Source organism: Marmota marmota, unplaced genomic scaffold (genome assembly GCF_001458135.2).
Source record: "Marmota marmota marmota unplaced genomic scaffold, marMar, whole genome shotgun sequence".
NCBI classification, from domain to species: Eukaryota; Metazoa; Chordata; class Mammalia; order Rodentia; family Sciuridae; genus Marmota; species Marmota marmota.
In genome coordinates, this window is record NW_026000082.1 from 41,867,864 (window position 1) to 41,880,811 (window position 12,948).

General features: G+C 63.4%; 1 protein-coding gene across 1 annotated transcript in view; it reads right to left on the reverse strand.

Annotated features, from left to right (window-relative positions):
* The window catches only part of Arhgef10l (Rho guanine nucleotide exchange factor 10 like), an 82,902-nt gene that overhangs the window by 4,491 nt on the left and 65,463 nt on the right, over nt 1-12,948 (reverse strand). Inside the window, exons 26-27 of the mRNA XM_048782716.1 lie at nt 12,816-12,939; nt 3,578-3,752 (exon numbers count right to left, since the gene is read on the reverse strand). Coding sequence (XP_048638673.1) covers nt 3,578-3,752; nt 12,816-12,939 — 299 coding nt within the window. The remainder of the gene's footprint in view (nt 1-3,577; nt 3,753-12,815; nt 12,940-12,948) is intronic.

Here is a 12,948-nt window from a genome sequence, read left to right on the forward strand (position 1 = left end):
GGGAAGAGGGGGAGGGGGGGGAGGAGGAAGAGAGCTGTGTCAAACGTGAGCCCAGGATGCTCATCAGCACGTGGCGCTATCAGCAGGCAGAGGGCAAAGTCAAGGCCACAGCCATGGAGCTGGCCCGAGGTGCAGGCACAAACCAGCTGAAGAACAGCCCAGAAGAGCTCGGGACTTGACGCGGCAACCTCCCAGCCCTGCTCCAGTTCAGGAAGGGCAGCCACAGGCAGCGGAGGACCAGCCCGAGGCTCCAGTGCCCGCTCCTGTCCCCACCATCCATCTTCTCTGTGGGTGACAGTCAAGGCTGTTAATTACCCCATTCTGCTCTTTGTTTAGGTATTGTCCCCAAAATAAGCTTCACAAGGACAGTGGCTTAGCTCTGTCCTCAGGGTTGGTTCCCTAGCTGCTGGACCAAGACCTTGACTCATGGTGGACACTCAGAAAGGATCTGGGTGGATGGATGAGAGATGGTTGGGTGGATAGGTGAGTGGGTAGAGGGCTGGCTGGCTGGTGGGTGGGTGGATGGGTGAGAGATGGCTGGGTGGTGGCTGGGTGGATGGATGGGTTGAGGGGTGGGTGGGTGGGTGGAGAAGTGGATGGATGGGTGTATGGGTGAGTGGATGGATGGGTAGGTGATGGCTGGGTGGAAGGGTGGATGGTGGGTGGTGGTGGGTGGATAGGGTGAAGGGGCGGATGGAAGGGGGGATGGGATGAGATGGGTGGATGGACAGATGCTGAACACAGAAGAGTAGAAAAGGACATGACGTCAACGTCCCCTTCTCGCCATGTGCATTTACGCAGGTCAGTACCTCTCCTTGATCGGTGAGCATTCCAGACTACCTTGCTCAGTTTTATGGTTCTTAGAAAGTGACGTACACCTATATTTCACACACTGCTGCGCACAGCTCTGAGCCCGTCATCCGGGATCAATACTTGGAAGCTGCTGAGACAGTGGCTGTGGTTTCTAAAAGGACCTCGATCCTGACGTCTGCAGATCAGCTCCATCAGAACCCTAAACCCACACAAAAAATGGCAAGGCCAGGAGGGGAGCGTGGTGACATCCTCACCGCCCCTTCTAGGTCCTTGGGGTCCTGAGACCAGGAGACGCGTCCCGGTGCCCCCGCGTCCTCTTGCCCCTCTGGGTAGAAACCCGACCAGTGGAGAGAAGGAGACCAGGAGGCCGAGGGCCGGGATTGAGAACCGACTTCCTCTCGGGCCTCCCCGGGCCTCCCCCTCCTCGGGAAAGAGCAGGACACTTCACAAACAGCCGCCGAGGAAAAGGTCCTAAGGGGGATAAATATTTTATCAGGAAACTCACTGCAGCCGTCCTGGGTCGCGTCTATCTGGAGAGGCACAACTTTAAAAAGCTCTCGGAGAACATTTTATTAATGACCTGTCTAGTTAAGAGGAGGAGGGAGTTTAGGTTAAAAAACGCATTAATACCAGCTGGGCCTTCGAGGGGCAGGAAGGGTCGGGAAGGAAGCGTGATAAATTTTTAACACGCCCTAAGAAAACCCACACTTAGAGGAGGAACAAATTCATTACTAATCATGCAATTATTTCACTTGGTGGCATGGGGAGGACGACACTTAAAAGCCTGCTTAGAAATCTCTGATAAAAAAGTGGCGAGCCCTGCTCTATGGTCCCTGTGCGCGGCACTGCGGCCACCCTGTCCCTCCAGGCCCCACGCTCCGGCTTGGCCTGGGGCTCGGGCGCCCTCTCAAGCTCTCTGGAGTCCTGGGGGTCCCGGCCTGGCAGGGCCCCCGTCCAGGCTCCTGTGGGAAGCCCACCACAGAGAGCTCAGGCTCCACCCAGACCCCAGGGCTCGTCCCCAGGAGGTGGGCTCCAAGCTGGTGCACCTGGGAGGACACTGACAGGAGGGCGCCCCAGAGGAGCCTGGCGACGGATGGGGTGGGGACACTGTGAGGAGGGGGAGGGGAGGACTGCCGACCGGGACTGAGACCTGACTCATGCAGGGCGCTGTCCCTGTGCCATCTCAGGTCACGCTTACACCTGCCCCGAGGGGTGGACACTGAGGTGGGGAGGGCTCTGCTCAGGGCCAGAAGGTGACGGCGGTGGGACGCCAGCCTCTGGGCGACCCCCAGGACTGGCCAAGCTCTGACCCCAGGCTGCCCTTCACGGTACAGATAAGGAAACCGAGGCCAGGAAGAGGGAGGGGCCGCAGCTGCTGGTGGGCTCACGGGAGAGTCATGAGGGACCACGGCCTCCTCTGGCTGCGGCCTCGTGGGCAGCGTACCGTGGACAGGTGGGTCACTGGGGGCAATCACGCCATTGTCCCCAGCCCTCCTCCTTTACAGGTGGCTGCAAGAACAACCCAGGCACCCACGGTGATGTCAGCCCATCAGGCAGGACAGCGTTTCCCACGGCAGTGGGGTCCCCGCAGACACCACCTCTGGCCCCTGCACGGGGCTCTCTCCCTCTGACCCTCCTGCAGCCCCACAAGATCGAGTCCAAAGATTCTCAAAGGCCATAGGCTGTTCATTCTTTCCCTGTTCCGTTATCTTGAAATAATTTAGCTATGAGCATAAATGTGGGGATATTTTTGTGATGCAGAAAAATTTTTATTGTAGTTGAAATGGATGAAACTTGGATAACGGATGAAACTGGTCCCGACTCCATGAAATACAGGAGGGGAGGAGGGGAAGAGAGAGAGCGAGATGCAGGAGGGGGAAGGGAAAGAGCGAGACGCAGGCCCTGCTCGGCCTCTGCACCCGGCCAGGTTCTCGCCAAGCGCCTGGAGTCAGGGCCAGGCCTCTGAGGGACCGGAGACCCCAGGCCCCCAAAGTGTGCCTCATGTGGCTGCCCTCAGCCAGCATCCCGCTCAGGAAGGTCAGACCTGCCACCAGGTCCTAGTGACACGCCCAGTCCCCCTGGCCCCAGGGCCCTTCCTCTCTCCCTGCGGGTGGACCCAGCCCTGCCTGGGTGGGTGGACAGGCGGGAGGCCCTGGGTCCTCCCAGACCAGCCAGGCGTCCGCTGGACCAAGGTAAGGGGCTCCGTCCGGCCCTGGGTGGCTCTGAAGCCATCTGGGGGTGAGCACAGGCCGGGGGCAGATGGCTTCCCAGGCGCGTGGGCAGCAGATGGCGGAGGGGCTGGGAAGGTGCTGGGTATAGGTGCTCCAGCCTCGATCCCCCACCTCCTCCTGTCTGAGCTCCAAAGGAGGAAGCTCCAGCCGCAGGGGCTGCCGGAGCCCCCGGGCTCCTGCACCTGCCCCCTGCAGGCAAGCAGAGGGCGGCTGCCTTTCTGGAGGGACAGAGGCCTGGCTGGCCTCCTCCCTGGCCTTCCTCCCCTGCAGGGGATGGAGGCAGAGGCGGGCCTGGGGTCAGGGCGGGCAGGGGTAGACGTCCTGGGTCCTGCCCAGCGGGTCCGTTTCCCTAGCGCCCACCTCCTGGGCAGCAAGAGGGTGAGGGAAGGACAGGTCTGGTGCCCAGCCCAGCCCCGCGGCCTCCTGCCTCCTGGAGCCCAGTTCCCAAGGCTCACGTGGGGGTCGGTCACACGGGCTCTCTGCCTTGAGGGCCGCGTGAACGCCAGTGCCCAGCCCCGGCTGCGCGTGGTCACCTGGCAGGAGGAAGGTGGTCCTGGTGGCGATGTTGATCTCCTGCAGATGCTCCAGGGTCTCCGTGTGGAAGAGGCGGATGGAGGAGCCGGAGGAGAAGGCCATCCAGACGCCACTGCCGGCCTTCACCATGTGCGTCACGCTCACCGCGGGGTCCTGGTGCGCCTCGAAGCTTTGCTGCGGGGAGCGGGAGGGTGTCAGGCTGGGCAGGAAGGAACCTGAGGGCCGCACGCGCGTGTCTGCCTGTCCCCGAGGCGCAAATACTCCCATGTGACTCCAGGCCACCACCAGGACGGCCCCCTGGGCTCCTGCCAGGGGAGAGGACCCTGTGAGCTCACACGGGGGCTCCTCTCTGGTCCTCACTGCAGGGGTCAACAGGTGTGTCCTCAGGCTGGGGGACAGAGAGCCACAGAGTAAAGAGCCCTGAGGAAGGGGCTGAGCTGCGGACTGGGAGCCCGGGGGTGGCAGGGGACAGGCCTCTGGGGACACCATTCCACACTGTTGGATTTTTTCCCGTTCGGGCATGTGTGTAATTTTGACCTTAAACAAACAAAACCTTTTTCTTTCTTTTTTAACAAAAAAGAAGATACACAGGGTCAGGCTGCCCACCACTGCAGGAGGGTGTCCAGGTCCTAACCCGGCCTCCTCGGAGGCGCTGGGCCCACGCGCCCTCCCCACAGGCTCCCTGTGCTGTGGGCCAAGCAGGCCTGGGCCTGGTGACTTTCAGCAGCCACCATCTCTGGGCCTCTGCCCCCGGGACGACCTGTCCACACGCTCATGCCAACTGTCTACCTCCGCATCTGGGGGACGCGCCTGTCCCAGGAAGCGTCCCCAGCCACACACAACATGCTGCTTCCTTGGCTTCCTTCCGCCCAGGGTCTCCGGCATCTAGCTGGGCACATGGGTGCCATGTGTGGCTCCACGTCACTCCACCGGGGACTCCGAGGACGGGGACGGACACCAGCACCCCCTGCGTGACAGGCCCGCCCGCGGCAGAAGCCGGTCACAGAGTGAATGAGGGGTCGGGCTGGGGCTCGGGTGGAGCGCTCGCCTGGCCCACGTGAGGCCTGGTTCGACCCTCAGCACCACGTGAAATAAAGTTAAGAAGTAAATCAGGAAAAACGAGTGAAAGACGGACACCCGACTGTCCCTCAGGATGGACGACCACGCGCACCAAGCCAGGGACAGCCCAAATGCCCACCCGGGGACAGCTGTAACTCAGTCTCCCGGAGCTGCCTAAGGCCCCGTCAAGTTCCCCGACGCTGTGCGACGAACGCAGGGACGCTGACCCGACATGGGCAGGAGCAAAGGGGAGCATCAGACCCACAGGCTGTGCCCAGGGCAGCACCCGCGGCCCCTCCTGTGAGGCTTCTGAGGTCCCATGTTTCCATAAGAGACTGCTCAGGCAGCGGGACGACCTGAAGCCACTTTAATTTGGAATCTGCGATTCAACCCCATTTCCTCAATGGCATCACCAACTGTGCCTCGGTTTCCCCACTGGTAAGGGGGACCTGGGTGCCTCGTAAGGTCTCATTCCTTCAGCAGATGCTCCTGCATTTTTGCTATGTGCCCCTGGGTGGGCTCAGCATAGGTCTAAGTGAAGAACATGAAGGAGCCCTGGCGTGACTGGGAGAAGAGCATTCTGGGTAGAAGGCACGGGAAATGCAAAGGCCCTGAGGCAGGAAGGAGAACAGAAGGCTAGAGTGGGGGTCATGGTGGCAAGACCAGATGGGAAAGGCAGGCTTCCCAGGGGTCCGTGGTGAGGAATTGATTAGGTACTTGCTGCAGGGGCCGAGCTGGTAAGTGACACCTGTGCAGGGAGGGGCCGAGCTCCTGGCCTGGCCCGGACGGCCCTGTGTGAACGCAGCACTCGGCTCCCCTGGCCTGGAGAGCCCCCGAGAGCCCTGGCTCCGTTCTGACTCAGACCACCAATGGAGCTGGAGGGTGGGGTGGTGGGGTCCCCTTGAGGAACCCAGAGGGCAACATGGTAAGGTGTCCAGCAAGACCGCCTTCCCGAGCTGGCCGCTGACGGCTGCGCTGGGCGACGCTGGAGGCGGAGTCCATCCTGTGGCCACGAGAGCAGAATCCCAGTGCCCCCCAACAGCTCGCCCTGGGCAGGGGCCCCAGGCCTGAGGACGGGGTCTCCCGCGGGCCTGGGTGGGCTCAGGCTCTGGGCTCCTGGGGTGCAGGCGGTGCCTCCCAGCAGCCTCCCCCCACCAGTGGAGGTCCAGGGGCAGGAGGCTCCCTGACCTCTAGGGGACTCCGAGCCTCCTCAGGCCCCCTCTGGGCCCGCGGCACAGCAGGGTCACAGGACCCCAGTGGCGGTCTCGGTCCTCTGTGGAGAAGAGCCTGCTCCTTATGGTGGCCCTCTGTTCCTTAACTGGCCTGCAGGAGGGTCCAAGGGGACACCCCGGGCCTCAGCCTCGGCACCATCCCCGAGGCCGGGGAAGCCCTGGGCACCTCTGCCAGTGGCAGGTGGACGGCTGGCTGGGCAGCGGCAGGCAGGGGACACAGCTTTGTCCACACTCTTCCCAGGAGCGGCAAGGCCCTCCCCGCACACCCATGACACACGCACACCCATGACACACACACACCACGATACACGCACACCCATGACACGTATACGACACATGCACACCCAGGACACCATGACACATGCACACCCACGACACACGCACACTATGACACACGCACATGACACACGCACACCCATGACACACGCACACCAGGACACACGCACATCATGACACACGCACACCCACGACACACGCACACAACACATGCACATCGTGACACACACACCACAACACACGCACACCATGACACACGCACACCCATGACACACGCACACCATGACACGCACACCCAGGACACATGCATACTCACGACACACATACACCTATGACACACGCACACCATGACACATGCACACCCAGGACACACGCACACCCACGGGAGGTGTGGGCACGGCCAGTCTCTGCGGGCCCAGGAGCGGTCCCTGCCTGGGGAAAGGCCGAAGGCTGAAGGCGAGAGGCTGGGCCTCCGACCAAGTCTGCAGCCCGCTTGCCCCGCCTGCCGCCCGCTGCCACCATCTAATTAAAGCGAAGCCCAGCGGGTCCAGGCTCATTTCTCCAGAGCCCTAACAAGTGGCCTCCAGGCCCCAGGGGCTTGGCAGAGGCCTGTGAGAACCTGTGGCCAGAGCGGGGGAGGCGGGCGGAGGCGGGAAGTGGCCCCTCCAGCCCCGCCCAGGCCTCGGTCACCTCTGGGCTCAGCCAGCTGGGCCTGGAACCTGGGCCTCCCGGGTGCAGGGCAGGGAGCAGGTGGAACCAGGGAATGTGCAGAATCGCCCAGGTGAGGCGGGGCAGCGAGGCCCCCACTCAGGCCGCCCTCTGGGCCCGGGGCTGATGAACCTCGCAGCCATTTTGGTTTGCAAACAAGGTGTTGGCTTGGGGAGGAGCTCAGGGGCCGTGGCCAGGCGCGCTCTCCCTCCGGGCTCTGCAGCCCCAGCCCTCCGCTGCCCGCTTCACGCCTCTGGGCCTGGTTCCCATCCCTGGCCAGGCGCAAGGCCCAGGAGGGTGGGGACCCTCTAGGAGGCCCCACCCGCAGGGAGGGCTCTGCCCGCACCCTGGGCCCCTCTCTGCAGGGGACACAGGCACAGAGGGACAAGGAAGCACTCAAAGAAGGACGGGGAGGTGTCCAGGGGCGGGGCCGGAGGGAGGGTGTCCCCGGGCCAAGTCCAAGCAACCGCCCCCTGAGAGAGGAGAGGGCTGGACCCCAGCACGTGGGGCTCTGCGGGACAGGCAGAGTGACGTCAGGCTCGTGACGGGGACGGCAGAGGAGACAGTCGCAGACTCCGGGTCACCTAGGGTCAGGGTGGAGGCAGGAACCCCTGGAGGAGGTCTGCCACAGAGCAGGACATTCACACGGACCTGCTGCCACCTGCAGGGGACCCAGAAGTCACAGCTACGGGGAAAGCTGCACCATGGGCCCGGCAGAATGCAGACCTCGCCTTCCGCCCGAGAACAAGGCACAGGCACGTGACAGGGGCACAGCACGGGGCACGGCTTCCCCACAGCACCTGGCCAGTCGCCAAGGCCACCGGGAGCCACCTCCAGGGAGGGACCACAGCACTGGCCTGGGCTTCTCAAAAAGTCGGAATCATGAATAAGAGGAAAGCAGAGGGACCCTCCCAGATGGGGGACCTCCCAGATGAGGGGAGTCAGGAAGAGAAGACAGAAACACGTGTGGGATCCTGGGCTGGGCCCGGATGGGGAGGGCAGGGGGGTTTTCTGGGGACTTAGAAAACTACGCATCTGGACAATGTTGGGATACGTGGGCACTGAGGCGAGGCTCCTGGGGAGGACACTACTGCAGTAGGAGATGCGCTGAGGACGCTGCAGCCAAGGGAAGGGTTGTCTGCCACTGACTTTCCAGTGACTTGGGAGGCTGAGGCAGGACGATCTCAAGTTGGAGGCCAGCCTTAGCAATTTAGCAAGACCCTGCCTCAAAACAAACAAAATAAATGACGTGTGTCGGTAATATGGCAGGGTATGAATTACAGCAAATCTACCAGTCGTTAACTACGTGAAGAATCCATGTGTGTTCACTGTCTTCATCTTTCAACTTTCTGCAGTTTTTCAAAATAAAAAGTTGTGGGGCAAAAGGCAAAGTTATTTTTTTAAAAAGGGGGGCTGGCAGCTATGGGCGGGGTCCAGGTGGGCCCCAGGCTCTGGCCCGCCCCTCTCTGCTGAGTGGCTCGGCCTCCTCACCTGTCTGTGACTGAGGACAGAAGGGAGCGTGTCTTATGGGGCGGGGAGGACTGGACTGAGTGCCCTGTGCCCACCCACAGCCTCAGCCCCTGCACGGCCCCGCACGGGCGGTTCCAGGTGAGTGACCTGCTCCAATAGTGCCGACACAGCCAGCCTCGTCTGCAGTATTTCTGTGCCTCCAGGTGACGCTTTGGTGCCCGGGTTCCATAAATTCCCAGGGTGAGCAGCTCGGCACTCAGAGTCGTTGGAGCCCGGAGCGCGCCCCGCCCTCGGCGCCAGGAGCTCCCGCCAGGAAGCAGGCTGCAGGGCTTCGGCGCCCACCCGGGTGCTGCCCCAGCACCAGGCCGTCACAAAGCTGGGCTGGGCTTCAGAGGTGCAGGAGCGGCGGGCGGCCCCACCTGACCTCCCCAGGCCTCGGGGCAGCTCCAGCTCAGCTCCACCAGGGCTGAGGGGAGAGGCTCTGGCCACCACTCCCTGCCTGGCCACACGCCCAGGGGTCACCGGACAAGCGCTAGCTGTGACTTCCCATACGGCCTCCCTGATCCCTGCAGCCACCTGGGAGGGGCCTGGCCACCCATCCTCACCAGGGGAAAGACTCAGGCTTCAAGGAATAACGGGTGTGGGGGTCGCTTGGCCAGCAAGCGGACAGGGAGCCAGATGCAGTGGCCCACACCTGCCATCCCAGCAGCTTGGAGGCTGAGGCAAGAGGATCACAAGTTCAAGGCCAGCCTCAGCAACTTAATGAGGACCTAAGCAACTTATCGAAACCCTTCCTCAAAATAAAAAATAAGGGGCTGGGGATGTGGCTCAGCTGGTGGAGCACTCGCCTCACACGCCCCAGGCCCTGGGTTCCATCCCCAGCATCACAACAAAAAGAAAAAGTAAGAAGGGCTGAGGGTGCAGCTGGGCGGTCAAGGACCCCTCCCCTCCTGGGCTCAATTCCTGGTACCAAAAAAAAAGGCTGGCGCCAGCTGGTCCCAGACGCCCCCACCCTGCGCCCCGGGCCCCTGGGGGAACCTGATGGGTCCTCTCGCCAATTTGCATACCATTACCCAGGAAGCCCCGCGCCTGGATTTCACTTTTGCGAATTCCCACCCGTTCCGTGTCATAAATAAGATGGAGACAGAAAACTAATACAGCTCGGTGATGCATTATTCATGCCGCCCGCGAGTGGTGATGGATTTAGGGCGGCTGATACATGCAAACTAAGTTTGGGCCCTAAACGTGGAAATTAAGGGTGGGGGAGGCAGGAGTGCGTGGGGCGCCAGGGGGACCCGAGGGGCTCGGGGTGTCCAGGAGCCCAGAAGTTTCTCCTGCCTATGCTCAAGGACCCAAAGCACCCGCGTCCGGGCTGTGCAGAGGCATCGGTGGGAGGCCAGAGGGGGACTCAATGGACAGTGTCGGGCACTGTGGGAAGCCCTCCCACTGCCGAGCTGGCAGAGTCAAGTGCCCGGTCAATGGTCCTGCCCACGCCCACACCCCGCGTCCACACCCCGAGTCCACACCCCGCATCCACACCTGGGCAGGCGCCACAGCCCGCGCCATTCCCCAAGGTCTGTCCTCTGCCTCGACTGGGCCCCTCCTGAGCCTCAGGCCTGTGCCCAGCTCCAGGGACGTGGTGGGAGACCCAGGCCAGGTCCTGCCTGCAGAGCCTGGTTAGTGCCATCCACACCTTCACGAGGCCAGGAAGACGAAGGTGTGTCTGGAACGCGTGTGCACGGCATGGCCGCTATCCACACAGGTCCCTCCCAGGGGGCCAGAGCCCTAGACAAGCCCTTCTCCCTCATGACTCCCCCTCTCCAGGGTGGCCTCCTGCCACTTCCAGGACCACGGGGCTCCGGAGACACTTCCTGGACCACAGGGCTCTGGGGACACTTCCCGGCCCCAGCCTGAGCCACCACCAGTTCTCAGCCTCCCCCCAGGAGCAGAGTGCACCCCACGTCCCTGCATCTCAAGGCCCCGGAGCACCTGGACTCCCCAAGACCCAGGTGGGTGACACGCCCACCCAAACACCGCCTGGAGGCCGCACGGGGCAGGCCAGGTCCCCTCTACCCAGCATGCGTCCCTGCAGTGCAGAAGGGTGACAGTAACCAAGGCGGTGTCTTCAGAAGAGCTCACATGGCTGTAAACAGGTCACGTGTTAAGCCCTGACCAGGGCAGGTGGCCGCTGGAGCAGTGGCCAGGGTGGCCTCACCTGGGGAGGCAGCAGTCCGGCCGTGGCCTGAGTGATGGAGACAGGGCCACGCAGGGGCGGGAAGGGTGTTCCAGGACGAGGGAACAGCAGGGGTGGAGCCCTGCGGTGACAAGGAGCCTGGCCCGTCTCTGGGACAGAGATGAGCGTGTGAGAAGGAGACCTGGCCCGGCCCCTCTGTGAGGCCAGCTCCCCGGGAGCCAGTTCGTCTCAGCGTTGCTGGTGTCAAGCAGCACAGTGACACCCACAGCCCAGCTGCTCCCCCCATCCAGGAGCCAGGGAGGCCGAGGCCCAGGCCAGGAGGGTCAGGGAGCAGCCCGCCGGTGCCCCGACCACCACGGCTCTGCAGAGAGCACCCACGCGCCGCAGGCCTCCTGTCACACTGTCCCCAATGTGTTTCTTTTAAATTAAGATGCAGCAATCATCCCAGCCAGCTTCCCCTCCAGCGATCGCTTGAAATGAACTCCAGACGACTGGATCAGGCTTTGAAGGCGGCGATCTAGATAATGAACACGGGACGCGCTGTTGACACAGGCCCTGGTGCGCCGCATTATTATTTAACAGGCCCCACTCGGCTCCGCTGGGATCAAGGGGCTGAGCAGGCAGCTGGCAGCCAGGGCAGAGCCAGAGGCAGAGGCGCTCCGCGGAGGGAGGAGGCCAGCAGGGTGGAGTGGGCAGGGCAGCGGGCCAGGGCAGCAGAGGGGCCAGGCTCCTGGAGGACAGGCCCCCAGCCTCACATATCGCCAGATTGGCCCTGGTCGGGGCTCTGCTTGCCTTCCCACACACGCCCCCTGGGGGACCCTGGCCTCCGGACGAGGTGGCTCACCGCTGCCGCCCGCCTCTGCTGGGTCTGGGCCCTACTGCCTCTCCAGCACCTGCTGGACCTGGGCTTGCCCCTCCCGGCGCTCCTGGCACTGGGATGAGACTCTGTCCACACTGGACCCTGGGCTCCTGAGGAGCCATTTCCCTTTAGCACGGGGAAGGGCCGGGGCTCCGCCTCAGCAGCCTGCTCCCCCTGCACCCCCAGGGGCTGAGCTGTCCTGAGGACGAGAAGCAGATGAGGCTGGGACAGGACTGGGGCTGCGCTCAGCATGACGCCCCTCTGCCCCCTCCAGGTCGGGCACTCCTGGCGGCACGGAGCCTGGCAGGCACCGCCAACTTCCTCCAGCCTCAGGCCACAGCCGTGGCTACTGCTCTGCTGCCAGGGGCCTGGCTTCTGTGGCCTCCAGAGCCCTCCCCGGGAAACGCCTCAGTTCTCAGTGCCACCTCCTCCGAATCCCCTCCTGTTGGCCACCCTGAGGCCCTGGTTGGGGGGCCGAGGCCTGCCCCTGCCCCTGCTCTCTCTGTCTGGGGCTCCCATCCCCACGAGAACAGAGGCTGGGTCTCCCCGGTCAGCCTGGAGGCCCTGAGCACAGGCTGGGTCCCCCCCCCGCAGGACAAGCCAGGCCTCCCTGGCAGGGCCCTGCCCCCCACGCTCTCCCATGCAGCAGTCTGGCCTTGTCCTGGGGCTCAGCCCAATCACCTGTGACTGACAGTCCCCAGCTAGGCCCAGTGCTCTGAACGACTAACAAATGGCCAATTCACAGCTGTACGAGCGTGACCAGGGCACGTGAAGTCCACCCCCAAACAGAGGCACGTGTGGGGCCACCTGGCCAGCAGGTGCCATGCCCACTCCACCTGGGCCAGGGGGCAGCTCACACAAATGCAGAACCCAAACAAACCAAGTGACCAAGTGACTGCAGTGTCCCCAAAACCAGCTCAGGGAGCATATCCAAGTCTCACTCCAGCTGCCCAGGACAGACAGTGGGGTCTGGCAGGTGGTGGCCACAGCTGCCGTCCAGGCTGAGCCAGGAACACGCCCCTGGGACCAGGGCCTCAAGCCTGGGTCTGAGGCCGCGTGGAGCTTGCCCCAGGGTGAGGTGGCTGCGGGCAGCCTCCTCCGTGTCATCTGAAGGCCCAGAACGGCTGTGTCCACAGGAGCCAGGCCTCAGCACAGCTGGGGCCCATGGCACGAGTCCTCAGGCACAGTCCAAGGACAAGACCCTCCCCATGCCCACAGGCACCAGCAGTGTGACTTGGGATCCAGACCCCAGCCCGGAGCTGTGGGACCCGCCCCTCACAGCACACAGGTCAGGGGCAACGCGGGTCCCTCTGCTCCCGACACACTGTCCAAGCCGCCCCTGGACATGGCCAGGATCCAGAGAGTACAGGAAGGGCCAGCAAGGGCGGGCCCACAGCAGCCCCCTGGGCAGGGCCACAGGCCAAGGGACGAACCAGTACCTGAGTCTGCAAGGTGGTGGCATCCAGGACGGTGATCTGCGGCCCACAGCTGGCCCACACGGCGTCCTCCAGGCTCAGCAGGGTGCGAATGGGCCCTGGCCCCACGGCCAGGCTCACGGGAGGGCTCTCCAGG